The 25,817-nt window shown below is 34.2% G+C and overlaps 13 protein-coding genes and 4 pseudogenes across 17 annotated transcripts, besides 2 other annotated features; 4 read left to right on the top strand and 13 right to left on the bottom strand.

The window, feature by feature from the left end:
* Positions 1 to 237: 237 nt before the first annotated feature.
* Positions 238 to 1,541: a mobile genetic element.
* Positions 334 to 1,461, top strand: TVAGG3_0498680 (Mariner transposase; the record flags this gene model as incomplete). The annotated part of the gene is made up of 1 exon (XM_051236493.1): positions 334 to 1,461. One exon carries the CDS (start codon positions 334 to 336, stop codon positions 1,459 to 1,461), a length of 1,128 nt encoding a protein of 375 aa, XP_051094317.1.
* Positions 1,542 to 1,704: 163 nt separating the features above from the next.
* TVAGG3_0498660 (protein ubiquitination) lies at positions 1,705 to 2,193 on the bottom strand (the record flags this gene model as incomplete). Its single annotated transcript, XM_001300201.1, has 1 exon — positions 1,705 to 2,193. The coding sequence occupies one exon, from the start codon at positions 2,191 to 2,193 to the stop codon at positions 1,705 to 1,707; it is 489 nt and encodes a 162-aa protein (XP_001300202.1).
* A 3,083-nt stretch (positions 2,194 to 5,276) lies between these two features.
* Positions 5,277 to 5,765, top strand: TVAGG3_0498650 (kinase-related family; the record flags this gene model as incomplete). Its single annotated transcript, XM_051236492.1, has 1 exon — positions 5,277 to 5,765. The coding sequence occupies one exon, from the start codon at positions 5,277 to 5,279 to the stop codon at positions 5,763 to 5,765; it is 489 nt and encodes a 162-aa protein (XP_051094316.1).
* Positions 5,766 to 5,987: 222 nt separating this feature from the next.
* Positions 5,988 to 22,327: a mobile genetic element.
* TVAGG3_0498640 (uncharacterized protein) lies at positions 8,966 to 9,241 on the top strand (the record flags this gene model as incomplete). Its single annotated transcript, XM_051236491.1, has 1 exon — positions 8,966 to 9,241. The coding sequence occupies one exon, from the start codon at positions 8,966 to 8,968 to the stop codon at positions 9,239 to 9,241; it is 276 nt and encodes a 91-aa protein (XP_051094315.1).
* Positions 10,558 to 11,076, top strand: TVAGG3_0498630 (protein of unknown function, DUF4106 family; the record flags this gene model as incomplete). The annotated part of the gene is made up of 1 exon (XM_051236490.1): positions 10,558 to 11,076. A coding segment is annotated over one exon (519 nt), but the record flags the coding sequence as incomplete, so codon positions are not given.
* On the bottom strand, positions 11,095 to 11,511 carry TVAGG3_0498620 (uncharacterized protein; the record flags this gene model as incomplete). Its single annotated transcript, XM_051236489.1, has 1 exon — positions 11,095 to 11,511. A coding segment is annotated over one exon (417 nt), but the record flags the coding sequence as incomplete, so codon positions are not given.
* Positions 11,819 to 12,397, bottom strand: TVAGG3_0498610 (annotated as a pseudogene). Its single transcript has one exon. A coding segment is annotated over exon 1 (579 nt).
* On the bottom strand, positions 12,484 to 12,903 carry TVAGG3_0498600 (organellar and viral DNA polymerase type B; the record flags this gene model as incomplete). The annotated part of the gene is made up of 1 exon (XM_051236488.1): positions 12,484 to 12,903. A coding segment is annotated over one exon (420 nt), but the record flags the coding sequence as incomplete, so codon positions are not given.
* Positions 15,002 to 15,298, bottom strand: TVAGG3_0498590 (uncharacterized protein; the record flags this gene model as incomplete). Its single annotated transcript, XM_051236487.1, has 1 exon — positions 15,002 to 15,298. The coding sequence occupies one exon, from the start codon at positions 15,296 to 15,298 to the stop codon at positions 15,002 to 15,004; it is 297 nt and encodes a 98-aa protein (XP_051094311.1).
* On the bottom strand, positions 16,191 to 16,793 carry TVAGG3_0498580 (uncharacterized protein; the record flags this gene model as incomplete). Its single annotated transcript, XM_051236486.1, has 1 exon — positions 16,191 to 16,793. A coding segment is annotated over one exon (603 nt), but the record flags the coding sequence as incomplete, so codon positions are not given.
* Positions 16,835 to 17,292, bottom strand: TVAGG3_0498570 (annotated as a pseudogene). The gene has a single exon. A coding segment is annotated over exon 1 (458 nt).
* On the bottom strand, positions 17,324 to 18,964 carry TVAGG3_0498560 (annotated as a pseudogene). The gene has a single exon. A coding segment is annotated over exon 1 (1,641 nt).
* Positions 19,009 to 19,593, bottom strand: TVAGG3_0498550 (phage tail repeat-like family; the record flags this gene model as incomplete). Its single annotated transcript, XM_051236485.1, has 1 exon — positions 19,009 to 19,593. The coding sequence occupies one exon, from the start codon at positions 19,591 to 19,593 to the stop codon at positions 19,009 to 19,011; it is 585 nt and encodes a 194-aa protein (XP_051094309.1).
* Positions 19,613 to 19,768, bottom strand: TVAGG3_0498540 (uncharacterized protein; the record flags this gene model as incomplete). Its single annotated transcript, XM_051236484.1, has 1 exon — positions 19,613 to 19,768. One exon carries the CDS (start codon positions 19,766 to 19,768, stop codon positions 19,613 to 19,615), a length of 156 nt encoding a protein of 51 aa, XP_051094308.1.
* Positions 19,787 to 20,187, bottom strand: TVAGG3_0498530 (annotated as a pseudogene). Its single transcript has one exon. A coding segment is annotated over exon 1 (401 nt).
* Positions 22,328 to 23,317: 990 nt separating the features above from the next.
* On the bottom strand, positions 23,318 to 23,560 carry TVAGG3_0498510 (serine threonine-protein phosphatase family; the record flags this gene model as incomplete). Its single annotated transcript, XM_051236483.1, has 1 exon — positions 23,318 to 23,560. One exon carries the CDS (start codon positions 23,558 to 23,560, stop codon positions 23,318 to 23,320), a length of 243 nt encoding a protein of 80 aa, XP_051094307.1.
* Positions 23,561 to 23,578: 18 nt separating this feature from the next.
* TVAGG3_0498500 (uncharacterized protein) lies at positions 23,579 to 23,941 on the bottom strand (the record flags this gene model as incomplete). The annotated part of the gene is made up of 1 exon (XM_051236482.1): positions 23,579 to 23,941. One exon carries the CDS (start codon positions 23,939 to 23,941, stop codon positions 23,579 to 23,581), a length of 363 nt encoding a protein of 120 aa, XP_051094306.1.
* Between the last annotated feature and the right edge of the window lie 1,876 nt (positions 23,942 to 25,817).

Genomic DNA, 25,817 nt, shown 5'->3' with positions numbered 1-25,817 from the left:
AAACAATGAAAAATATGAAAAGAAAGAGATTATCATAAAACAATGATAAATATGAAAAGATATAGAATGTTATAAAACAATGATAAATATAGAAAGAAAGAGAATTTTATCAAACAATGATAAATATGAAAAGAAAGATAATGTAATAAAATAATGATAAATATAGAAAGAAAGAGAATGTTATATAGCAATGATAAATATCAAAAGAAAAAGAAATTTATAAAACAACGATAAATATAGGGTGTCCAAAGGTGCGTTTAGCACAGCGCTCTATATGAGACTATTAAAGGAGATATATGCTGATTATAAATATATAATAAAAAATATGAATATATGTATATGATGAGTATGTTGTATTTTGGCGCCATGCCGGGATATAAAATGAATTTTGAGACAAGAGGCGGTTTCGCGGGAAATTTTGGCGGGATTTTTTTCATTTTTGTAATGAATCATAAAGAAAACATCCTCGCTCTTGCAAAAAAATGCAAAGACTGTAAAAAAATCTACGAGACATTGGTAAAATGCTTCGGTATGGATGCTCCTAGCTATTCCACTGTAACGTATCATGTTAGGATGTATCACTTCATGAACAAAAAGGCGCCCATCATAAAAATTGACAAAAAATCGCCGGATCAAAGAAAAATCAAAGCAATTCTTCAAGCGCTAGATGAAGACCCAAGAGCATCACTCAGAAGGATAGAGGAGATGACAAAGATACCACGTACAACAGTCAGTTATTATCTGCACAATTATTTGAACTACAAACTAGCGTATACACGTTGGGTTCCGCACAACCTTAATTCAGTTCAAAAAAAATCTAGAGTCCAATCTTCGAAAGAGCTCCTCTCTATATTGGGTGCGTATCAATCCAAGAAGTTTCGCTTTTTAGCAACAGGTGACGAGTCTTGGTTTCAATATGCAACAGAAGCCAAAATCATGTGGATCCCGAAGGATGAAAATCCGCAAACATTCCCGAAGAAAAAAATTGACACACCAATGATGATGTTGTCGGTTTTTTGGGGCGTGAATGGCATCATCGCAATTGATATTCTTCAAAAACCTAATACGATGAATGCTCAGTATCTAATTGACAATGTTCTTACTCAAATTATCAATTCTGATGAGTTTGAGAAATCCAAACAACAAAAACAAAAGTTTGCAATTCATTTTGATAATTCAAGAGTTCACAAAAGTCATAAGGTAATGAATTACTTGGTGGAAAACAATGTCAAAGTTGTTCCAAACCCAATTTATTCACCTGATATTGCACCTTCTGACTTTTATTTATTCGGCACGCTAAAAAAGAGAGCTGAAGGACGCGAATTCGCGAGTCCAGATGATCTTGAAAATTTTGTAAGAGAGCAATTTGAGCAATTTTCTCATGATGATTTAAAGCGTGTCTTTCAAGCCTGGATCGATCGCTGCGAACGCGTGATTGAATCCAATGGTGATTATATTTAAATAAACTTTATATATATGTAACTTGTTTATTTCTATTCGCAGTATTCAGGTTTGTGCTAAACACACCTTTGGACACTCTATATCAAAAGAAAGAGAATTAGTTTCATGTTAACATCTGCCCCATGCTCAACTAGGAATTGAACAATTTCAATTAAATTCGCTTTGATTGCAATACTAAGTGGGCATTCATTAATATCGAGAGAATATCATAAAACAATGATAAACATGAAAGGAAAGAGAATGTTATAAAACATTGATAAAAATGAAAAGAAAGAGATGATAAATTTTGTTGATATTTCCTCCATTAGAAAGAAAATGAGATGCAACATGATAATTTCCGAAATGCATACTTTCTGCTATTGAATCAAAAAATTGTCCGAAATTTGATTTAAGGAACTCAGCAATTTCATAGTTTCGATATTTCAATGCTGTATTAATCATGTTATCAAATGATTTACCATCTTCTATCATTTCCATAAAAATGTTATTATTTCCGCCTTGAACAGCATATTCTTCGGAGTTATCAGTATAATCAGCTCCTAAATTTTTCAAGTAATTGAAACACAATTCTGATCCATATTTAATTGCACAATTGAGTGGAGTGATATTATTAATCATCTTATTAATATCAAGATTTGGGAATTTACTCTTAAGATCATTAACTTGATCCCATGCAATATAGTATAAAGGAGATTCTGTTGAATATAAATTCAGAATTTCTTCTATTTTCATTTTGGGTTCGAAGTTTTCGAATTTGAAACCTTGATAATGTAGAAGAGTCGCTAGTCCCTTATTTTTTGGTTCATATATGTATGAAAATGTGTTTGATATCTTTTGATAAAGTTCTGAAAATAATTTAATTTTTTAACACGTATTTGTGAAAAAATATCAATCAAATAAAGCGCCATTTTGATAGATATTTTGTGGGTTGTTATTAATTCGATAATTTGTGAAGATATTTGTTTAATATTATTGGAATTGACGCTAAATATAATTTTTGCTGCTTGATCTGGGTATTCGAATAAAAAAAAAAAAAAAAAAAAAGGAAGTGGGGCTTCCAGGCACTTCGTGCCTTCTAGCCCTGAGGATGTTTTGTCAAGACTTCTTCATCGTAAATGTTTTGTCAAGACTTCTTCATCGTAAATGTTTTGTCAAGACTTCTTCATCGTAAATGTTTTGTCAAGACTTCTTCATCGTAAATGTTTTGTCAAGACTTCTTCTTCGTAAATGTTTTGTCAAGATTTCTTCGTAAATGTTTTGTCAAGACTTCTTCGTAAATGTTTTGTCAAGACTTCTTCATCGTAAATGTTTTGTCAAGATTTCTTCGTAAAGACTTTGTTAAGACTTCTTCGTAAAGACTTTGTTAAGATTTCTTCATAAATGAGTGTAAATGACCCAAAAATATATTTTATGTTAGAATGTTAGATCTAACATGTTTTCTAACATGTTTTCTAACATCGTAGAAAACTCATGATTTCATCGTAAATGTTTTGTCAAGACTTCTTCATCGTAAATGTTTTGTCAAGATTTCTTCGTAAAGACTTTGTTAAGACTTCTTCGTAAATGTTTTGTCAAGACTTCTTCGTAAATGTTTTGTCAAGACTTCTTCGTAAAATCAGACAAAAATATATTTTATGTTAGAATGTTAGATCTAACATGTTTTCTAACATGTTTTCTAACATCGTAGAAAACTCATGATTTCTTCGTAAATGTTTTGTCAAGACTTCTTCTTCGTAATGTTTTTGTCAAGACTTCTTCGTAAAATCAGACAAAAATATATTTATGTTAGAATGTTAGATCTAACATGTTTTCTAACATGTTTTCTAACATCGTAGAAAACTCATGATTTCATCGTAAATGTTTTGTCAAGACTTCTTCATCGTAAATGTTTTGTCAAGATTTCTTCGTAAATGTTTTGTCAAGACTTCTTCTTCGTAAATGTTTTGTCAAGACTTCTTCGTAATGAGCGTAAATGACCCAAAAATATATTTTATGTTAGAATGTTAGATCTAACATGTTTTCTAACATGTTTTCTAACATCGTAGAAAACTCATGATTTCATCGTAAATGTTTTGTCAAGACTTCTTCATCGTAAATGTTTTGTCAAGACTTCTTCGTAATGAGCGTAAATGACCCAAAAATAATGTTTATGTTAGAATGTTAGATCTAACCTCTTTTCTAACCTCTTTTCTAACCTCATGAATTTTCATGAACTTTCTTTACAAAGTCTTTACGATGAAGAACTTTACAAAGTCTCAACAAAACATTGACAAGAAAGTTCATGAGAAAGACTTTACAAAGTCTTTACGATGAAGAACTTTACGAAGAAATCTCAACAAAGTCTTTACGAAGAAGTCTTGACAAAACATTTACGATGAAATCATGAAAATTCAAGGGTAGAAAAGAGGTTAGAAAAGAGGTTAGATCTAACATTCTAACATAAAATATATTTTTGCTGAATTCCGTATGAAATTTCATGAGTTTTGTATGTTTTAGACCATGTTAGAAAACATGTTAGAAAACATGTTAGATCTAACATTCTAACATAAAATATATTTTTATTGAATTCCGTATGAAATTTCATGAATTTTGTATGTTTTAGACCATGTTAGAAAACATGTTAGAAAACATGTTAGATCTAACATTCTAACATAAAATATATTTTTGGGTCATTTACGCTCATTTACGAAGAAATCTTGACAAAGTCTTTACGAAGAAATCTCAACAAAGTCTTTATGAAGAAGTCTTGACAAAACATTTACGAAGAAATCTCAACAAAGTCTTTATGAAGAAGTCTTGACAAAACATCTGTCAAAAGCCGCTTTTTAACTTCACTTAAAATGCCACGTAAGCTACGTAAGAATATACGTAAGAGGAAGGGAGCATTGAAACATCCAATAGTAAAACTGACACCACAACAACAGTTGCAACAACAAATGCTGAATGACCCCACTATGTTGCAACAAATGTCAAGCAATCCTATGCTTTTAAACCGAGTTGTTGGTGCACAGAGTGGAGGTTTAAGAGCGGCACTTTTAGCGAAAATGGCAGGCTATGGTGGAGCTGCAGACGGAACAGCCTATAACCCTCAAAGTCAAATGAATTTGAGTTCACTCAAAAATCAAATAACAGATGTCAAAAAGTCAAACATAGACATACAGAAACAAATAAGTGAAAACGAAAAGAAACTAGAATATGACAGACACACAAAGAAACTAAATGAGTTAAACGTAGAGAAAAAGAAGAAAGAAGAACAACTGAAAGAACTAAGTACAGAGGAATATGCGAAAAAAGTGTCAGAAAAAGCAACAGAAGTAGCAAAAATGGAACAAGATGTCATAAATTTGAAAAACCATACTACTCAATATAAAATACTGAAAGATGAAGAGATAAAACAAAAAGCCCTGAAGACATATATGGATAGCGATGAGTATAAAAAAGAAGTTGAAGCAAATGTAAAGGCAGAAAAACTTTTACAGTTGCAAAACCAAACCGTACAGTATGAAAACTTAGCACAAGAAAGTAAAAATAACGACGCGGCTATGCAAAAGGCAATGAAAAGCGCAGAATATATAAAAGCTAACAATGACTGGTTAGATGCCCAAGCCAACGCTAAAGCAGCCCAACTCATAGGGTCAATAAGGACAAAAATACAAGCGGATGAAGACAGTTCAAATGAAGCTTTAACAAATGCTGACTTTAAGAACGCTTTCGAAGCTCTTCATAGTAAGGTGAAACAAGTGAACGACTTCTCATCTGGAAAGAAACTGAAGTCTGAAGGTTTCGACAACGAGTTAAGAGAAGTAGCACAAAATATGACGAAAATAACAGATGCAGCAACGAGACAGGCAGTTCAAAGTGCCTATGACGCCGTTAGAGCAACTGTTGTGAAAAGTCAAGAAAAAGAGTTACAACAGACCAAAACAGACCTAGTAAATGCTTTCTTAAAAACGAAAAGTCAGGTAGGACATTACGCTGCAGATGGAACATATGTGCCAGCTGGTGGAACTTATATACCACCAAACCCTCCAAGAGACGGAACGAAAGAAGAAAGGTTTATGAATGCGAATGACTTAGATAGGGAACTTGTTGAAAACGGTCTCGGAATATATGAAATGCCAGCAGATGAGGTACAAGAAACTCCACAGGAAGAAGTTCAGATACAACCAGACATGGAAGAAATAGTTCAGCAACAACAACTTGAAGCAGAGGGCAAGTTACCAAAAAGCGACACCAAAGAAGAAGAGAAGAGTAGAACAAAAGTGAAAGTTCATGAGAAAGTCTCAACAAAGTCTTTACGATGAAGAACTTTACAAAACATAGACAAGAAAGTTCATGAGAAAGTCTTTACGAAGAAGAACTTTACAAAACATATACGAAGAAGTCTCAACAAAACATATACGATGAAAGTCTTGACAAAAACATATACGAAGAAGAACTTGACAACTATTCTATATTTTTACTCATATGAAATGTACGCCGCTCAGAATATAACGCCAACAGTTTTGGATGCTATGAATGGAAATGTTTCCGAATGGTATAACGAATGCGACAATGCCATTAGAAGGTCAGAAATAGTTCCTGGAACTTACGAATATACAACTGCTGTTTCTTATGGAAACGTAGGTGAGTTTGGAGAAGGTTCTTCAACAACAGTAGATATTGCTTGCGACAGGTTTCATATAATTCTATTGACAACTCATTCTTATACGTGGAACAAGACATTGAAATAAAACCTTCTGCCAAGTTGTCTGACAAGAAAGGTTGCAATGGAATTTTCTATGTCGGATACCAATATGCTCCAGAAGTTTTCATGGGATATAAGATATATTCTAACTCTGACTTAGTTCAAACAGTAACATGGGCAAACTATGAATGGTTCGCTTTGAGAAACTCAGTACAACCACAAGCTAGAGAACAAACAGACCAGTATGCCACCATTGAGAAAATAAGAAGACTTGACCCTAACGTTCCAGGAGTTTATGTTAACCTTTCTGGACAAACTGCAGCAGCAGTAACCAAAGTAAAACTGAAACTTAGAGTTCCTTTGTCATCTTTCCTCATCTTCAGGTTTTTAAGATACTTGCCAAACTGGGCAGGAAAAATTTCTATCGAACTTACTCCAAGCAAAAATAACTTAGTCATTGCACCAACACAAGACCCATTCACTCTTACAGAAGTAGTGGGAACAAATAAAATGTCATTCGCCGACTTTTGCAAAAACAAAGTTGACTTAGACTTTGGTTTCTCAAACCTCAACACTGAAGTAAACTATTATTTCAATGCTGCTGGAGATGCTTGGGACCCAGTTAAGTTTACATGCGAAAAGTTTGAATGCAAGAGAATAGAAAGCAGACTTGCAGTCTATATGTTGGACCCAGATATTTCAAATGCTTTAGCTGCCAAATATTGCAGTTCCACTTATGTTCCCTATACACCAAATATCTGTCAAAGACTTTGCAGGTGAAGTTGGAAACCAAAGTGCTGACCCAGGTGCAAGAACAGATATTGCCTTAACAACTGCAATGAAACATGCAGATACTATGTTTGTACTGTTCAGACGAACTATAAATGACTATTCTTGCTTCTACAACCCTGGTATTAAATATCATATAAACATAGATGGCAAATACTATCCAAGAGAAGAATATTCTACAGTTGAGGATATGAGGTCATACAACTTGACATTAGATGCTATGAACTTTAACAACAACTTCACAACAACCATTAACCCTGAAATGCAAAGTTCTATTATGCCATATGTGAAAGTATGGACCCATACAGGAAGTCAAAAAACTCAATATACAAATGGAGACCGTTCAAACTTTTGGCTTGGCATTCCATTTGCTGACTCAGAAGACTTTATGGGTGGTATTTCAACTGTTGGTACAGTTCAAATACAATATTACTGGTGACAGAGACGGTCCAGATGAACTGAGAGCAAAGAAGTTTACAAAACCAATAGCACTTTTCACGGAAGATGCTCTTTTGAAGATTCGTTCGATGAAACCTGCTGGGGCTCCTCAGATTGGCATAACGACAGCTTCCATCGAGCAGATTTTGGCAGCAGGTCAGTAAGTGTGTCTTGAACTGACTTCTCTCCGTCAAATATTGACAGTACGCCAGTTTTGACATAAAATTGTATTATAAACTTACCTTTAGAAATATCTGTAAGTTTTGTTGTTATATTTTTGTCTGCTTCAAGAACTTTCACCATTTCAGTTATACCAACTTTCTTTGCTTTATGAAAATATTTTGGTTCAGCAAATATTGCTATTCTATAACATTTTCCATTGTTTGTGTAAAGAACTATTCTGTCAATGTATTTGTATTGTTTGTGTGTGTAAACTTTGTTCTGCTTCAATTCGAAGAGATACTCGAATACGTCCATCTTTTTATTCTAAGTAAAATGTCATTTCCGAAAAATAGAAGCGTAAGTGTTTCAAAGTTTAATGGCGATGGCAGATGTGAAGTTAAATTCACCAACTCAAACAAACAGTCAAAGTGTTGTTGTCAATGTCAAAGAAAGAGATGTTGAAGTGGGGAAACCATACGAAGACGAAGATGGTATAACAATAGTTCCTGTAAAAGAACAACCAACATACCCTGAAGTTAGCAGAGACTTAAGTTCTGTTGCAGATATTCGAAATGACTACCAACAACTGAAAGACAAACTTCAAACTCAGGAGAAGATTTGTCAAGCTTTAAGTATAATGTTAAACTTGGTCGAACACAACCCTGTAAAAGTGAACTCATATGTCATCGCACCTCATGAAGTTTTGAAAGAACTATTGAAACTTTTGACAGAGGCAGACGATATAAACATCAAAGAAATAGAACCCGACGTTAGTTGCTGTGGTGTTTCATATAATGTCATTGACAAGATATACGTTATGAAAGGAGGTGAAACGTTGAACTTAAAATATAGTTTCCCAGACGTCATAAAAATATTTGACGACCACAACATTTCATTAAAATTTACTTGCTAAGTAAATGGCAGAAGACATAGTGGTTTATACTATTACGACTAAAAACCCTGAGTCATATAATTCTATAACAACAAACTTACAAAGTCCTCAAGGACGATATTGTAAACTGACCTTAAACACGATGACGACTAAAGCCTGTTTGCTCTTTTGACACCAGAAGACTTTGTTGTTGTGAATGGTAAAAAATACTTCTTTGAAGATACTTACTCAGATATACCACCAACAGGTTTTGTTGACTTATTTAATACTTTAAGGACGGATGTAACATGTGCTGCAACTAGAGCAGGTTTCATTATGTTTGGATGTCCGACTGAGTTTAGTATAAACGATATGAGCTATAATACAAAACTTATATCTGGTTTTTACTACCAACAGTTTCCTATAACAGGAAAAGTGTCATACAAGGAATGTCTATTCCATTGACATTAAGCACACCAATCTTATATATTGTTTCAAACTTAGGTTCAAAGTGCTATTCGAATGTCGACAGAAACTACTATGACCAAAAGATACTCATGCGTATAAACAACACTTTCTCTGCTGGTTTGCCTATTGTTCATTCGAATGCAGAATTTTCAACCTTAGTGAACTCAAACACTTTGGCAAGTATAACGTTGACATTAGTTGACGCAAACTTTGTTCCTGTAAAACTTTTATGTCCTATGTATTTGTCAATGACGGCAGAAAGTTTCGAATTGGAAGATGCAACTGGTGAAAGTATTGTATTACAAGAACAACTTCAACAACAAATAGCTCAAGAACAACAAATGCAACAACAAAGTCAAGAATAAAAAAAATATTTTTTTTATCCGATAGAAAAGATGACGAAATATATTTCAGTCAACAAATATATGTCAGGACTTAAAGAAGAACTAGACCCATTCGCTTATTTGAATGTTTACTTCTACCATTTTGAAAAGTCTTCATTCAGCAAAGTTTGGAACATCGAACCAGTTAAGTTTGCTATTGTGACTAAAAATGGTGCGAAATTTGAAGACTTAGACATAGAAGGTTTGTTAGCAGTCAAAGAAAATTTTGACAGAAGGTTTTCAAACCTTAAAGAAGGCAAAGCATACAAACTTGTTATACCTTATGAACCAAAGAAAGCAGAACGACTATGAATATTATGAGTCTAAGATAGTTGAAGTTCAAGGTAAATTGGGTAAAAAGATTTTAGAGTCTAAGCCAGTGTTTGCTCCTAAAGAGGAAGAGAACATTGACATTGACCCAGAAATGTTCTAAAAATAAAATTTTATTTTTACATGTCATATCTCACCTTCTCTGGAACTGGTTCAGGTTTTCTTCTCTTCTACTTTCTTTTCTTTCTTTTCTTTCTTTTCTCTCTTCTTCTTTTCTGGTGGAGTTATGTCAAATTTCTCAGAACCATATTTATGTAAAAGTTCTTTGTCCTTTAATAGCTCTTCTATTCTGTTTCCTATTTCATCTTCAAGAACAGCGCATGTGTCTTCTTTGCATTCTAAGAACTTTTGTTGGACTTCATCTCTCCAAGAGGCGTCATCTCTGTCAACAAGTCTGTCATTGACAAACTTAAAGACTTCTCTGCCTAATGTTTTATGGTTCTTGTCATATTCCCAGAAACAGAACTTTAGAACAAATTCACCTTTCTTGTTTACATATGTAAGATTTTATGGTCGACAGATGTTTTGCTGTCAAAAAGTTTGTCTCGAATATAGATAGCGAAATCGCTAGACATTTTCAAAAAGATAAAAATTTTAATTTTTCTAAAAATATGTTAGAAAAAAAGTTTGCTGACATTGACAAGAAATTTGAGAAATGTTTTAAATAAGAACAAGAGGAAGTTGGAAAATGCTCAGATAAAAACCCACATGACAAGTTCTTATTTGCTCAGAATGGTATAACAGGTCTAATCGCACCACCTGGGTCGGGTAAGACTTTCACTTATCTTAAAATGGCTGCACAACAACAAGAACTAGATGAGAAGAACCCATTCTATGAGTTAGTTGTTATTTGTAGTACTTCTGGTCAATTCGACCAAACCGTAAATTCGTTCAAAGATATTATAAAGAAGTCTAAGTTAGTATGTATAAAGGATACTGAGTTGTTAGATTGGATAAAGAAGTACCAAAGAAGGGTTTTGAAGTACAATGCTATAAATGAGTATATAAACTCGAAGTTTAAAGACCCAAATGAGGAAATGCAGAGAATATTAGAGAAGAAACACTTCAGAAACAAACAGAAAGAGATAGAATACATTTCGAAGAAATTGCAATCTTACGATTGGAAGACTTACCCTCATAGATGTCTTCTTATCTTAGATGACTTTGCTTCTCATCCTTTGTTAAAGAACAGAGAACAAGATATGTGTCGAATTCTTAAGAAGCTCAGACACTTTAACATCTCAGTTGTCATTTGTGTACAGACAGCAAAGAGTTTAAGTAAGGATGTTAAAAGAATACTTACTGACATTATACTTTTCCCCGGATTGTCCGAAGACGATTTCATGGAACTTATGAAAGAGTCCATGGCAGGTAAGTTTGACAGACATGAACTATGGAGAAAGTACAAAGTCATACAAGACCCTCATACTTCTTTCAGAATTCATATCTACGCAAACAAAGTTCAAATTGTAAAAAGTCAAGCTTGAAAAATAAAGAGTTTAGTCTTAGTAAGTCTGTTGTGGTGCTGGGGCTGTCGGTTCTTCTGGCTTTGGAAGACATTCAGGAAGAGGAACGTCAGTCATCCGTTTGTGTCCTGTCGGAAGGAAGAACTTTTCCTGTCTGATGGAAGAGTTCTTCCTGTCTGATGGAAGAACTTTTCCTGTTGTCGAGAAAATATTTTCCTGTCTGATGGAAAAACTTTTTCTGAAGTTCGACCAAAAAGTTCTCAATTTTCGAAAATTTGAATGGTTTACGGACGAACAACAGGAAATTTTTTTCCAGTTGTCGGGAAATTTTTTTCCAGTTGTCGGGAAATTTTTTTCCAGTTGTCGGGAAATTTTTTTCTTGTCGGATGGAAGGACTCGGAATGTCGGATGGAAGGACTCGGAATGCCAGAAGGATTTGACAAGGCAATTTAACTTATAGAGCTACCTGAGCCATCTGAAGTCAAGCTTGAAAAATAAATGGTTCATTTACTCTGCTTGTTTGAAGTTGTCAAAATACTCTGTTATTTTTTCCTTTAACAATGGCAAATCTTCTTTGAAGGTAAGAATTGTACAACCTTTAATATCATAGTGTGTTTGAGGTAACGTATCTTGAACTATTTGTTTCACATCTTCATTCGGTGTCATTGAAATCGGTAAGTTTTCGCGATAGAACCAATTTCTGTCAGATTTGTAAATCTTAGCTAAGTCGTAAAAGCTTTTGTTGTTTCTTCTGACTAAATGCAACATAACCATATCTCTGTCTTCTTCATTTTCCATCTCTTCAGTGTAAATCATATATTACTATAGTTCTTTTCCTTTCCTTTTGGTTACCGAACGTGGTATTCTTTTCTGTATGTTTTTGTCTTTTGCTTCAAGCTGTTCTCTAGCTCTTCACGTTCTTGTCTATGAATTTCGTCAAGAAGTTTACAAACATACAAGCATAACGAGGCGAAGCCCACATTGCAACAGCATTACAAGAAGTCTATGTACATAATATCCTCTCAAACCATTTGGCAATTTTTCACGATTTTCATGAGTTTTAGGCGAGTAAGATTTTTTACTTACTCGCTGTTCTTCACTGTTTTCAGAAAAAAGTATGTCTCGCTGTGCTTCGCTCAAAATTCTTGTGTGCTTTGTTCCTAAACCAGTCTTGTGGTTTCTTAGTATCTGGAGCAAAACATGCTGTCAAAATACTTTGCATTTGGTACATATCGTCTTTGACAGAACGAATGAGACGGAGTTGTTTGTTAAACTGTATGTACTCGTATTCTTCATTTATGGCTTCATGAACTATAACTGTTGTGTTCTCTGTTGTTGACATATCTGTCTTTACATACAAAATAAAAAAATAAAAAAAATAAAATTAGCGTTATTTCTATCTTGTATAAAAGACCAAAAATAAACGCTTTACATGTATTTTTCAGCAACTTCGTCAAATAATTTTATAGCTTTAGCTATCTCATCTACTTCAAACGTTTCTTTACCTTTTATGGGAGCACCATACATTTTCTCAAACTTTTCGAGTAGTTCTGTTTCAGCAGCTCTCATATCATTAACGAACACAACCTTGACTCTATTGACTGTACTGTCATATCTTTGAGTTATATTATATGTTCTTCCTATCTTATATCTCTTTGTATTGAAGTCCTTTGGTTTCTGAACGATATAAAGTAAGCCTTCACTGCAACGTTCAGTATCGAATGAACCATATGTTATGAAGTTATATCCAACAACTGGGTCAATCCAGAACAAAACTACTGGTATAAGACTTTTGTCTATAAGATATGCTCTTGTTCCATAGAATCTTACCGATATCATAAGCTCAGGATTTCTTGTCAAAATTTTTGATAGAAGCATTTCTAACCCAGTCGTGGGATGTTTTCTTTTCAGATAGTGTTAAAATGTCTGACAAAGAATATTTGTTGTTTTCTTTGAGTATCTACGTTTAAATCCCTATTTCTAACACTTTGGTGTTATTGTCTATCTTTTTAACTGTTTCAAAACTCAGTGTTTGTCATTTCCTGTTTCTACATACAAAATAAAAAAAAATATTTTAAAAAAAACTAGCGTTAATTTTATTTTGTATAAAAGATACAGTTATATCATGAAATTTGGTCATTTTTTTACGATTTTCATGTGTTTTAGGCGTTTCCTCGGTTTTCCGCGGGTCGCAATTTTTTACGATTTCGAATGGAATCTCTATCCTCGGTTTTCCGAGAGGTAGCAAACATATGAGGAAATTCATGAATTTTGGTCATTTTTTCAGCAAAAATAATGTTTAGGGTAGAAGGTTAGATCTACCCTCTTTTCTACCCTCTTTTCTACCCTCTTGAATTTTCAAGACTTCTTCTTCGTAAATGTTTTGTCAAGACTTCTTCATCGTAAATGTTTTGTCAAGACTTCTTCATCGTAAATGTTTGTCAAGACTTCTTCTTCGTAAATGTTTTGTCAAGACTTCTTCATCGTAAATGTTTTGTCAAGACTTCTTCATCGTAAATGTTTTGTCAAGACTTCTTTCGTAATATTTTTGTCAAGACTTCTTCGTATATGTTTTGTCAAGACTTCTTTCGTATATGTTTGTCAAGACTTCTTCTTCGTAAATGTTTTGTCAAGACTTCTTCATCGTAAATGTTTTGTCAAGACTTCTTCTTCGTAAATGTTTTGTCAAGACTTCTTCATCGTAAATGTTTTGTCAAGACTTCTTCATCGTAAATGTTTTGTCAAGACTTCTTCTTCGTAAATGTTTTGTCAAGACTTCTTCTTCGTAAATGTTTTGTCAAGACTTCTTCTTCGTAAATGTTTTGTCAAGACTTCTTCGTATATGTTTTGTCAAGACTTCTTCATCGTAAATGTTTTGTCAAGACTTCTTCTTCGTAAATGTTTTGTCAAGACTTCTTCTTCGTAAATGTTTTGTCAAGACTTCTTCTTCGTAAATGTTTTGTCAAGACTTCTTCGTATATGTTTTGTCAAGACTTCTTCATCGTAATGAGCGTAAATCAGACAAAAATATATTTTATGTTAGAATGTTAGATCTAACATGTTTTCTAACACGTTTTCTAACATAACTATTTACAAGCGTTTTACATGGTATATGTTGCGATGGTTCATGACTTTAAACAGTTTTGTAGCTTCTATTTCTTCTGTCAGTATGTCAAAAGTTTTAACAATGCCGAAAGTTTCTTTATATTTCTTCTTGACGTCAGATAGAAGGAAATCTTCTGCTGTTGGATAGTTTTTGTCAAGACTTCATTGTAAATGACCAAAAATATATTTTATGTTAGAATGTTAGATCTAACATGTTTTCTAACATGTTTTCTAACATGGTCTAAAACATACAAAACTCATGAAATTTCATGATTTCTTCGTAAATGTTTTGTCAAGACTTCTTCGTAAATGACCAAAAATATATTTTATGTTAGAATGTTAGATCTAACATGTTTTCTAACACGTTTTCTAACATAACTATTTACAAGCGTTTTACATGGTATATGTTGCGATGGTTCATGACTCTAAACAATTTCGTAGCTTCTATTTCTTCTGTCAGTATGTCAAAAGTTTTAACGATACCGAAAGTTTCTTTATACTTCTTCTTGACGTCAGATAGAAGGAAATCGTCGGGAAAATTCATGAGTTTTCGAGAGTTTTAGACCATGTTAGAAAACGTGTTAGAAAACATGTTAGATCTAACATTCTAACATAAACTTTATTTTTGGTGTAAAATTCATGAGTTTTCGAGAGTTTTAGACCATGTTAGAAAACGTGTTAGAAAACATGTTAGATCTAACATTCTAACATAAACTTTATTTTTGGTGTAAAATTCATGAGTTTTCGAGAGTTTTAGACCATGTTAGAAAACGTGTTAGAAAACATGTTAGATCTAACATTCTACCCTAAAATATATTTTTGTCGAAAAAAAATGGTTCAGTTACTCACAATATTTTTGTACAAAACGACCCCAAACTTTTAACTTCTTTTCTGCAGCTTCTAATGTTATCTTAGCGAGTTCATATTCTCTAAATTCTCTCTTTAAATCTTCTTGTTCCCATTGGTCTAGTTCGTATGGAGAATCTCTATAACCAGAACATATCTCACGTTCATGTTCTATTTGTTTTTCATGCATTTTTCTAACTTCTTCTTCAAACAAAGGTTTTGCATTCTCTACTGTATCTTCAAGTTCTTCTTCATCTAACTTCTCATGAACTTTCTTGTCTATGGAGTCCATAATTTTTCCAACTGCTATACAATATTTTGGAGAAGCCCACATTGCAATATAGTTTACGAGTCTTGGGTCTACATACATTCCTCTAACCTGTTTGATTTCATCCGGAATTCCTGCATTAACATTGTATAAAAAGCAACCCGCGGAATTCCGCGGGTGGTATATTCTTCACAAAATGCCTTAAAATACTCTTCCCAGGACTTATTTTTCCAACAACCTTCTAAAGTCTTTCCTAAACTGTTGACACATATTTGTTACATTTATATAACCATCCTTGTCTCTACGTAAGACTTCAATACCGTTGTAAGTGCCTTTTGTGAATGTTTCGCCATTAGATTTGTTCGTGAACGTTTTTGCTTCGACTGTCATACTGTCCTTACAATAAAAATAAAAAAATATTTTTTGGTGGGACGTCGGACATTCGTTTGTGGCTTAACCGTCGGACATCCGTTTGTGGCTTAACCGTCGGACATCCGTTTGTGGCTCGACCTCAAAACAAGCATTTTGTGAAGAATATACCAACCCGCGGAATTCCGCGGGTTGCTTTTTATATAAAATTCATGAAAATTCAAGAGTTTTAGACCATGTTAGAAAACAGGTTAGAAAACAGGTTAGATCTAACATGCTAACATAAACATTATTTTTCAATACTTTTTCAGCACTTCTCCGTAGTTATATATGAAAGACAATTCGAGATAAAAGTCGTAGTACAATGGAATAATATGTTGCACACCATTTGTGTTGTGAACCATTGAAAGTCAGAGAAACTGTTACTATCGTAGAATTTAGAAGCAAAGTCATAAAAGTCCTTACCAATACAAAGAAAACTATTGTTGCTTGAACTGAAACTTGCATGACACATAACATTTTGAGGGTCAAACACGTTTCTATAAACTGTCAAATCTGTTGGTGGGCGTATAAACCAGAACGGACCGTCAGGTGGTAATGGTTCGTTCTGGTTTAGTAACCGAAGAAATTGTGCCCAAGAACGTTTGTCTACTTGCCAAAATAAAAACTGTGTATCTCTTGGAGGGTTATTTTCAATCCTTTGAAATGAAACGGTGGAGTTCATCTTGTCATATTCTAGTTTCAGATAGTATGTTCCATTTAGTAAAGAATCGTATTTTTCTTGAAATTCCCAGTAGTATTTGTTTATTTGAGTTTGAAAGTCATTTAGAGTCTTCTCAAGACTTTCGTCTGAACGAACTGTAAAGATTCTCATTTCGTCAAATTTGTCTATTAGACCATCATGACCTCTATACCGCCCATGAAAATATACTGCGAACATAAACGCGTTAGTTCTTTTTGAAAACAAAACTCTTCTAAATCCTATTGCCTTTGCATCTGAAGGACTTTGAAGCCAACGAATTGGAAAGTCAAAGCGGTAGGAGCCGGATGAAATTTCTTCATCTGAAATAGTCATACCGGCATTTGTAAAGATATAGTCTAACGGTTTTGTATCTGCTACTTTTGTTCTTTGTTTTTCAACCTGAAACATTTAATATATGTAAAAATATACTGTTTTAAAAAAAAACGTTTTTACTTCATGCAATGTTTTATTTCTGTGCCGTCTTCAAGTATGCCCCAATATTTCCTTTTCGATATTACATGAACTTCGGAAAATACCTTATCTAGCTTAAAACAGCCCATCTTTTCACCGACCATACCCATTTCAATGAGTTTGTTGTATCCTTCTTCGTTCGTCATGAGTGCGTCAATGTTCTCATAGTAAACCTTGACTTTGGATTTGACTTCGGAGAAGAATTTGTTGTAGTTGTCAAGGACTGCTTTTGCGAACTGAGGGTAAGACCAATGTTCGACAATAGGTTTTAATGTGGTTACTAAGCCACTTTGACCTTCGGTGAACTCGTACTTCAAAACAAAAGGAGAAAACCTTTCAACAAAGTTGTCGACCTTCTCATAGTGTTTACTCTTCATCTTTTGAGGTTTTTAATGGAATATCCCCATGTCGAATTCATAAGCAATTTGAGTGTCATTGCAAGTTTGGGGTTTGAAGCTTTCCTAATATCATACAGTTGTTGTATGACTTTTCCAACTGTATAGTTCCTTCCCGGGAACTCACCATCTTCGTTTGGAATTCCAGTCGGGATATATTGGACGAACCTCATGTACGCAGCGTTAAGGTCGACATAGTATATCTTTTCATCTGAGTCGAACTTGTCGCATCCAATCGGACCAGTTCGTGGAAATTCAAGTGAGTCTCTTATCTTCTGAGAAACTTCTCCTGTTATCTCATAAACATCGTCGAAGCAACCTGTTTCATATAAAACCTTCTGACCTAACTCAGAAGCTCTCCAATACAATTTGACGTCGATTGGATGCCTCAATGGAAGTTTGTTTATAGCATCTTGAAGTTCTTGCAACCTCATTGGAAGTTCTTCTGGTTCAGGTTGGTATCCGAACAATCCAACTCCTTTTGGAACTGTGTACTTCTTTTGTACTAGAACTTTGTCTGGAACAACTTTTGGTCTTGCTAACAGTGAAAAGTTTGTTTCGTCTTTTGGTACAAAAGTTTCTGTCAGCTTGTCTTCTGGAATCGGTTCCAACAAACCTTTCTCGAAAAGAATGTTTACAGCTCTGACAATGTTGCACTTGCCTTTTCCGAACATAAGACTTTCGTTCAACATGAAGTGGTTGTGGACAATTACAATCTTCAACCATGGTAAGTCTTTGTCAACAACATAGTCGTCATGTGAAAGAACCTTTAGCTGTAGGTATGTTGACTCGGATATTGACATTTGCCAACGGTGCAATTTTTGACAATTGACCTCTGAGAATGTACCTTGTCTTCACACATGACTCAAGATACTTCATCTTCTCATCTGTAACAAGACCAGAGTTCCTGAGACATGTAAGAATACAAGGTTCATTGACAATTGTTTCGATTGAATTGTAAATTCCATACCTTGTCAAGTCAATGTCAGACTTATTTCTGAAGGGGAAGTATCCAGCATGTTGTCTGACTGCTTGAGGGTTAGGTTGGTACCATTCGAACTTGACACTTGCAATTCCTTCAATTGCATTCAAAATGTCTGAGTCGGAGTCAAACATTTGTTCTCTCTTTGTAGTCTTGAAAGCGTCAAGAAGCATTGCAGCTGTTGTGACATTGCCATGTGAGTAGTATATATGACCGTCCAAATCTGTTATAGTTAGTCTGAGATTGTATCCTTTCTTATTTCCGTCTTGTATGGCAGCAAGTACTCCCATGAAGCCTTCTTTGTTCTTTCCTTCGTCAAAGTTTACTGTAAAGGTTCGACCAGATGTAATTTTACTTCTAACTTCACGATACTTTTCATATGCATATCTTGTTCTTTCCATGGGAGCATGTGCGTCTTCACCTTTTCCTTTTTTCCTTCTCAAAGGATGCAACTGTTCGTTATGTTTCCAGTAGAACCTGGCAAAGCCGTCTTGTCCTTCAACTTGAGGCTCAGAAACATTGAAAGGCATGTCCATAAGACGTTCTTCCTCTAACCTCTCTAGTCTGTTTGGATAATTGGCGCACGCTGTTTCTAAGTCCATTTCATAGGTCAGACCAGACAATTTGTCATAGACTTTTATTGGCTTTCCCTTCCTATATTTAAACTTCTTTGAAACTCTCCAACCATATCTTTCTAACTCTGCTTTTATTCTAGCAGACCTTCTGTCCATTCTATGCGAGGGCATTTTTATAAAAATAAAAAAATGTTTTTACTTTACTTTACATAAGCACTTGCTGCCATAAGCCTTTGACGCCAACCCATACCAGCTAATGAAGGTTGACTTGGTTTAGTTTGAAAACTAACCTTTGGTTTTGGTTTTTCTTCAGTTTTTGGCTCCCCTTCTTCTATTGGTTTTTCGTCACTTTTTGGTTCCTCTGACCTTACCTCACTTGCAGGTATGGTTGTGTTGTCAACATCTTCGTAAATATCATATGCCATCTGTTTTTGTTTTCCTTTCAACTTTTTGTGTTTGTTGTAAAGTTTAGAATATTTCGACTCTAAGTCAATGAGATGTTCTATAATGAACTGTTGGTCGGTAAAATATACTTTCCCATCTGTTGTCTCTTTAACTCCTTCAGACTTCAATATTTTATTTGTGAGAGTCTGTTTCTTTTTTGAGATACTAGCCGTTCCATTTCTATGAAAAGTGACTTTATAGTTAGGGTTTGTATTTCCAGACCTGGCACTTTCTATTATTGAATTTTTCTCTTCATCTGTAAGTTCTTTGACAGGTTTTGACAATGGTTCTGAACTTTTTGTTTGTGGTGTCAAATCTACCGTTTCAACTTCTTCGGTCATTTCATCTCAGTAAAAAATTTTAGTTTGGTTTGTTTTCAACTGGTTGTTTAGGTTTTTTAAGTCGGTCTAAAACTTCCTGAGGTATAGGAAGAACTTGACAAACACGTGGTTGTGTAACTGCTGGAAGTCGACAAATCCATCTTGAGCCCATTTGTCTCAATGCTGTATTGTTCATTTCATCTCAGTAAAAAATTTACATTCCCCAAGTTTGAGGCGGTTGAGGTTGGTTGTTGTTTACCCACTGTTGTGCATGGTTATATCCTCTGTTAAAGAATCTTTCACCTTGGTCCATGTAGTGTCCTGCTTGGTTATAGTAGTCATTTGCTTTGTTATAGTAGTTTCCTGCTTCTCTTCCTACATTGTCCATCCATCCTTGAACTTTTCCTCTTGTTTCAGGATTTGGAATAAGATTTGTTGCATCTCGTGCTACCTCCCAACCTTTCTGTACAGTTTGTATAATAGGTTGTGCTTTCTCTTCAGTATACCTAATGTACTCAAAATCTTCCTTCCAACTCCAAATGCACCTCTGGCTAGTGTTCCCACTGCGGGCAAAAATCTAGATGCGACTCCTGCTAATGCGCCAAATAAACCCATTTCTTATGGGTTAAAAAATGACGAATCCAAACAAGGACCCCTATGTTTCTAAGGCAACAAAGAAAGCACTCATGATAAAAATCTTTAGTTCAACACCAAATGCTTGGTTTATGGATATCTTGGAAAACATTCCGAGGTATAGAGAAGATGGACCTCCATACTGGTTAATATTTGTTGGTCAAAACACAAGATACTGTGAAGCCATACCATTACAGTCCAAAAATATTTTAGATGTCTTAGCAGCTTTGACAATATTCGTTGACAAATACCATCCAACAAAACTGACATCTGACTGTGAAAGTTCTTTCAAATCAGACGATGTAAAAAACTATCTGCGTTCAAAAAATGTAAACCAATATTTCATTGTCGACCAAAACCATTCTGCTCTTGGTGTCATTGACGGTTGTATAAAAATGTTAAGAGACTTAAACCAACCACAAGGTGGTGAGGTAGATGAAATGTCATATGACGACAAGTATAGACACTTCTCCATGGCAAAGATGAGACAAGTTTTAAATATTTACAATAACCGTAAACAAAAAGGTTTGGGAAACCACTCCCCTGAAGAAATGAAAAACAACCCTGACTTAGAGAAAGACTATATATTTAATAGTTTAGTCAAAAGAGACAAACAAGAAAGAATGCCAGGCTTCAAACTTAAGAAAGGTGACAAAGTAAAAATAGAAATACCTAAACGCGACCCATATGAAAATACTATTGACTATGACAACAACAAGTACCCGATAGGTACTCACATTCGTGTTCGTAAAAATAGAAGAAAGTATACAAGAGAATATTATGAAGTTTTAGGCAAACATGGCAAAATGTACAGACTGCAAGCAGAAGATAAAACTACTATTGTCAGACCTCGTTTCAAACTTGTTAAGGTTCAAGGTGGTATACTTTCAAAGACAGTTCCTAACAAATATAAGACAACTCCTGACGAATATGCTAAAGAAGTTGAAAATGACGACTAAGCAATTCTATACCATGCGTAAACTGTCATGTAAGGTGGCATGTAGTCTTTACTTTGTCCCGTTGTTTGCGTATACCCTGAAACGCGATGTGTATGGTTTCCTTCTCCCTGTGTGCTACCCCAGAAACAATTTATAGCAAACTGAACGTTGTCTTTAACATCATATCCTTTACCTTTTTTCATTCCTGACCAATCCCAAAATCTATGACTATGCAAACCTGCTTCAGATGTACTTAAATTTATGTAGTGACTGTGCGCAGGTAAATTTGCACCTGAAATCGTTTTACTTCCACCTGTTTCCTTTGAAGAGTTTGCACAATACAAAAACCTGTCGACTATTTGAGTCCAAGTTCCAAAACCAAGTACTACTTCTGGTCTGGTAGAGTTCATTGACGTGTAAATAGAACCTATAGGATATACTGTTTGAAGTATTTCTGTCTTTAACGTTTGAAGCTCTGTTTTGTCAGCTTTCTTATCTAACTCATCGTTAACATATGTTTTGTCAGCTTTTTTATCTAACTCATCGTTAACATATGTTTTGTCAGCTTTTTTATCATATAAATCTTGAGCAGTGAATTTAACTTTGTTTTCATCCTCCATGACATAGACATTTCTACATCTAGTGTATTTCATCGTCGTTATGTCATCCTCCGATGTTAAACCTTGTGGAAAGTTAGGAGGTTTCCAATTTAATACATCCCCACCAGTTCCATCAGGTTCTTCAACCGTTCCTGCAATATTTTCTATACCAACAGTTGCGAAGAAATCGTGTGTATGTCCAACGTCACTTTTCCTGTTTAAGGTTTCTTGTAAGTTTGTAATATTTGCAATGGTATGTGTATGAGTCTTTTTAGAATATTCTTTGTCAGCTCTTGTCACTTCACTTGACATTTTATTGTCAACATATGTTTTGTCTGCTAGTTCAGGATGAGTATGTTCTTTTGTTGCATAAGCATTGTTAGCTCTTTCTTCTTCTTTTGCTATTGCATCGTCTACATATTCTTTGTCAGCTTTGTTGTCAACATCTGTTTTCAAAAGAAGTTCATTTATAGGTTTCTCGTTTAAAGTTCCTTTTGTTGGATTTATACAGACAGTATGGTTCTTATTGTCTTGAAACAGAAACTCATCTGTCATTGGGTTTAATGTCAGTTTTAAGTTTCCTTCTTTCAATGACTCAGATATCTTAGAATAGTTTGAAAAGTTTGTTGTGTTCTTATTTAGAGCTTGCATAATGAGTTGTCGGTTGTGTTGTATTTCTCTCATAGACGCTGTTTCATTTGACATTTTTATTCTAGATAAAATATGCTTCCAATAGAAAAAGAAAATTCAAGAGTTGCTACAACTAAACCATTAGATGAACTTTTTACTAATGTCGGTCAAAAGTTTGAGACAGAGACCGTAAAGCATGAAGGCTATCGTTTTGACTACCCATTAAGATGGCTAAGAGACCCATCTGTCACAAAAGCTATTGGCTTTCGTAGAATGAAGTTCATTTCAGAAGCCATACATGGTTTCCCATTTACGGTCGCTTTTGAAGTTCGATACTATAACAAAGAAAAACGTACGTATGAGAAATTTGAACAGGGAAAACTTTTACAAGTGAATTTGCTTGTAAACTTAGAAAAACTCTTCAAGCTTTTCAAGAAAAAATAAACGATATCTATCTCGAATATGCAAACCAGTTTAACATTGACGAAGGAGAGTACCATCTCGATATTTTATATGACAGGAAAAATGCAACTGTTAAATTCAATAGAATAGAAGACCTTGGAGAAGACGTTTATATTTCTACAAAATATAACAACTTGGCATGGTATAGATTTTTGAGGATGTTAAATCAGCCTGCAGAATATCCAGTACACCCGAACTTTTATGAAGTCGAAAACCCTAATGGAACATATGAAAATGTTTTCGACTCAGATGCTATTATAGTTCATGCTTCATTTTCTGGTGCACAAAACTCTTTTTTATGCTTGGCAAATGACTTTTACGAAAAACCTACAAAGCTATATGAACCACCGAGTGGAAGTATTTCGGATTTTCAAGTATGGTTTACTACAGATGGAAGAAAAAGAATAGTTCCATTATACCATGCGTTTTACTTAGAACTTAGTTTCATATACAACTACTATCGAACGGTAAAAATATAACTTTTTAATACGGTTGAGGTGTTGGATTTGGTTGCCAACTAGACTGTGGTGCAGGTTCAGGCTGTTGTATAACAGGAGCTTGTTCTTCTGGTTCAGGGTCTTTAGGTATAATACCAACGAACTGACCTACTCTTTTGCCAATATTTTTGACTCCGTTCCAAATTCCTCTTCCGACAGATTTTATTCCATTCCATATACCTCTTCCAACATTTCGAAAGAAGTTTCCTATCTTACTGAAGAAACCCATTTTACTATATGTAAAAATCTAATGTCCGCCTAGTCTCTTACGTTTCCTTCTGAGTTCCATAGCATTCTTTAACTGGAGCTCATACATTCTGTTTCTCCTCTGGTAGAAAACATACTCTGGGTCAACTCCTGTGTTCGCGTCATCTGCATAGAGTTGTTTATATCCCACTTCAGGGTTTGTATAAAACTCTTTCCATCTCATATTTGCATACCATGGTGGTAAGCCTAACGCAGCGTCATTTGACATGGCAGTTTGCATTTGTACATCTGTTGGCACTTGACCATAGTTTGCCATTGCAGTTTGTATTCTAACTTCATTTGGAATATTCTCTGGGTTTGGTTGTCCAGGTTGCTGTGCATTCGCTAAGTTCTGTGCGTCCATTTAATATTAGATAAAAATATCTCTTACGAGTACATATGCTGAACATTTGCAGGCATTGGTTCATCTTCATATTCTCTATATCTTTCTGCCACGTCAAATAAGTAAATGACACAATGGAAAAAACCTAAAACAAGTAGTCCTATTTCAAACCACATTTACTTACTAGTAAAATTTCTTTATTGAGATTTCTTCGTAAAGACTTTGTCAAGATTTCTTCGTAAATGAGCGTAAATGACCCAAAAATATATTTTATGTTAGAATGTTAGATCTAACATGTTTTCTAACATGTTTTCTAACATGGTCTAAAACATACAAAATTCATGAAATTTCATACGGAATTCAATAAAAATATATTTTATGTTAGAATGTTAGATCTAACATGTTTTCTAACATGTTTTCTAACATGGTCTAAAACATACAAAACTCATGAAATTTCATACGGAATTCAGCAAAAATATATTTTATGTTAGAATGTTAGATCTAACCTCTTTTCTAACCTCTTTTCTACCCTCTTGAATTTTCATGATTTCATCGTAAATGTTTTGTCAAGACTTCTTCGTAAAGACTTTGTTGAGATTTCTTCGTAAAGTTCTTCATCGTAAAGACTTTGTAAAGTCTTTCTCATGAACTTTCTTGTCAATGTTTTGTTGAGACTTTGTAAAGTTCTTCATCGTAAAGACTTTGTAAAGAAAGTTCATGAAAATTCATGAGGTTAGAAAAGAGGTTAGAAAAGAGGTTAGATCTAACATTCTAACATAAACATTATTTTTGGGTCATTTACGCTCATTACGAAGAAGTCTTGACAAAACATTTACGATGAAGAAGTCTTGACAAAACATTTACGATGAAATCATGAGTTTTCTACGATGTTAGAAAACATGTTAGAAAACATGTTAGATCTAACATTCTAACATAAAATATATTTTTGGGTCATTTACGCTCATTACGAAGAAGTCTTGACAAAACATTTACGAAGAAGAAGTCTTGACAAAACATTTACGAAGAAATCTTGACAAAACATTTACGATGAAGAAGTCTTGACAAAACATTTACGATGAAATCATGAGTTTTCTACGATGTTAGAAAACATGTTAGAAAACATGTTAGATCTAACATTCTAACATAAAATATATTTTTGTCTGATTTTACGAAGAAGTCTTGACAAAACATTTACGAAGAAGAAGTCTTGACAAAACATTTACGAAGAAATCATGAGTTTTCTACGATGTTAGAAAACATGTTAGAAAACATGTTAGATCTAACATTCTAACATAAAATATATTTTTGTCTGATTTTACGAAGAAGTCTTGACAAAACATTTACGAAGAAGTCTTGACAAAACATTTACGAAGAAGTCTTAACAAAGTCTTTACGAAGAAATCTTGACAAAACATTTACGATGAAGAAGTCTTGACAAAACATTTACGATGAAATCATGAGTTTTCTACGATGTTAGAAAACATGTTAGAAAACATGTTAGATCTAACATTCTAACATAAAATATATTTTTGGGTCATTTACACTCATTTATGAAGAAATCTTAACAAAGTCTTTACGAAGAAGTCTTAACAAAGTCTTTACGAAGAAATCTTGACAAAACATTTACGATGAAGAAGTCTTGACAAAACATTTACGAAGAAGTCTTGACAAAACATTTACGAAGAAATCTTGACAAAACATTTACGAAGAAGAAGTCTTGACAAAACATTTACGATGAAGAAGTCTTGACAAAACATTTACGATGAAGAAGTCTTGACAAAACATTTACGATGAAGAAGTCTTGACAAAACATTTACGATGAAGAAGTCTTGACAAAACATCCTCAGGGCTAGAAGGCACGAAGTGCCTGGAAGCCCCACTTCCTTTTTTTTTTTTT

Source organism: Trichomonas vaginalis, chromosome II (genome assembly GCF_026262505.1).
Source record: "Trichomonas vaginalis G3 chromosome II, whole genome shotgun sequence".
Classification (NCBI taxonomy): Eukaryota; Parabasalia; order Trichomonadida; family Trichomonadidae; genus Trichomonas; species Trichomonas vaginalis.
Note: the sequence above shows the minus strand (reverse complement) of the source record. Positions and strands in the feature narration are given on the sequence as shown.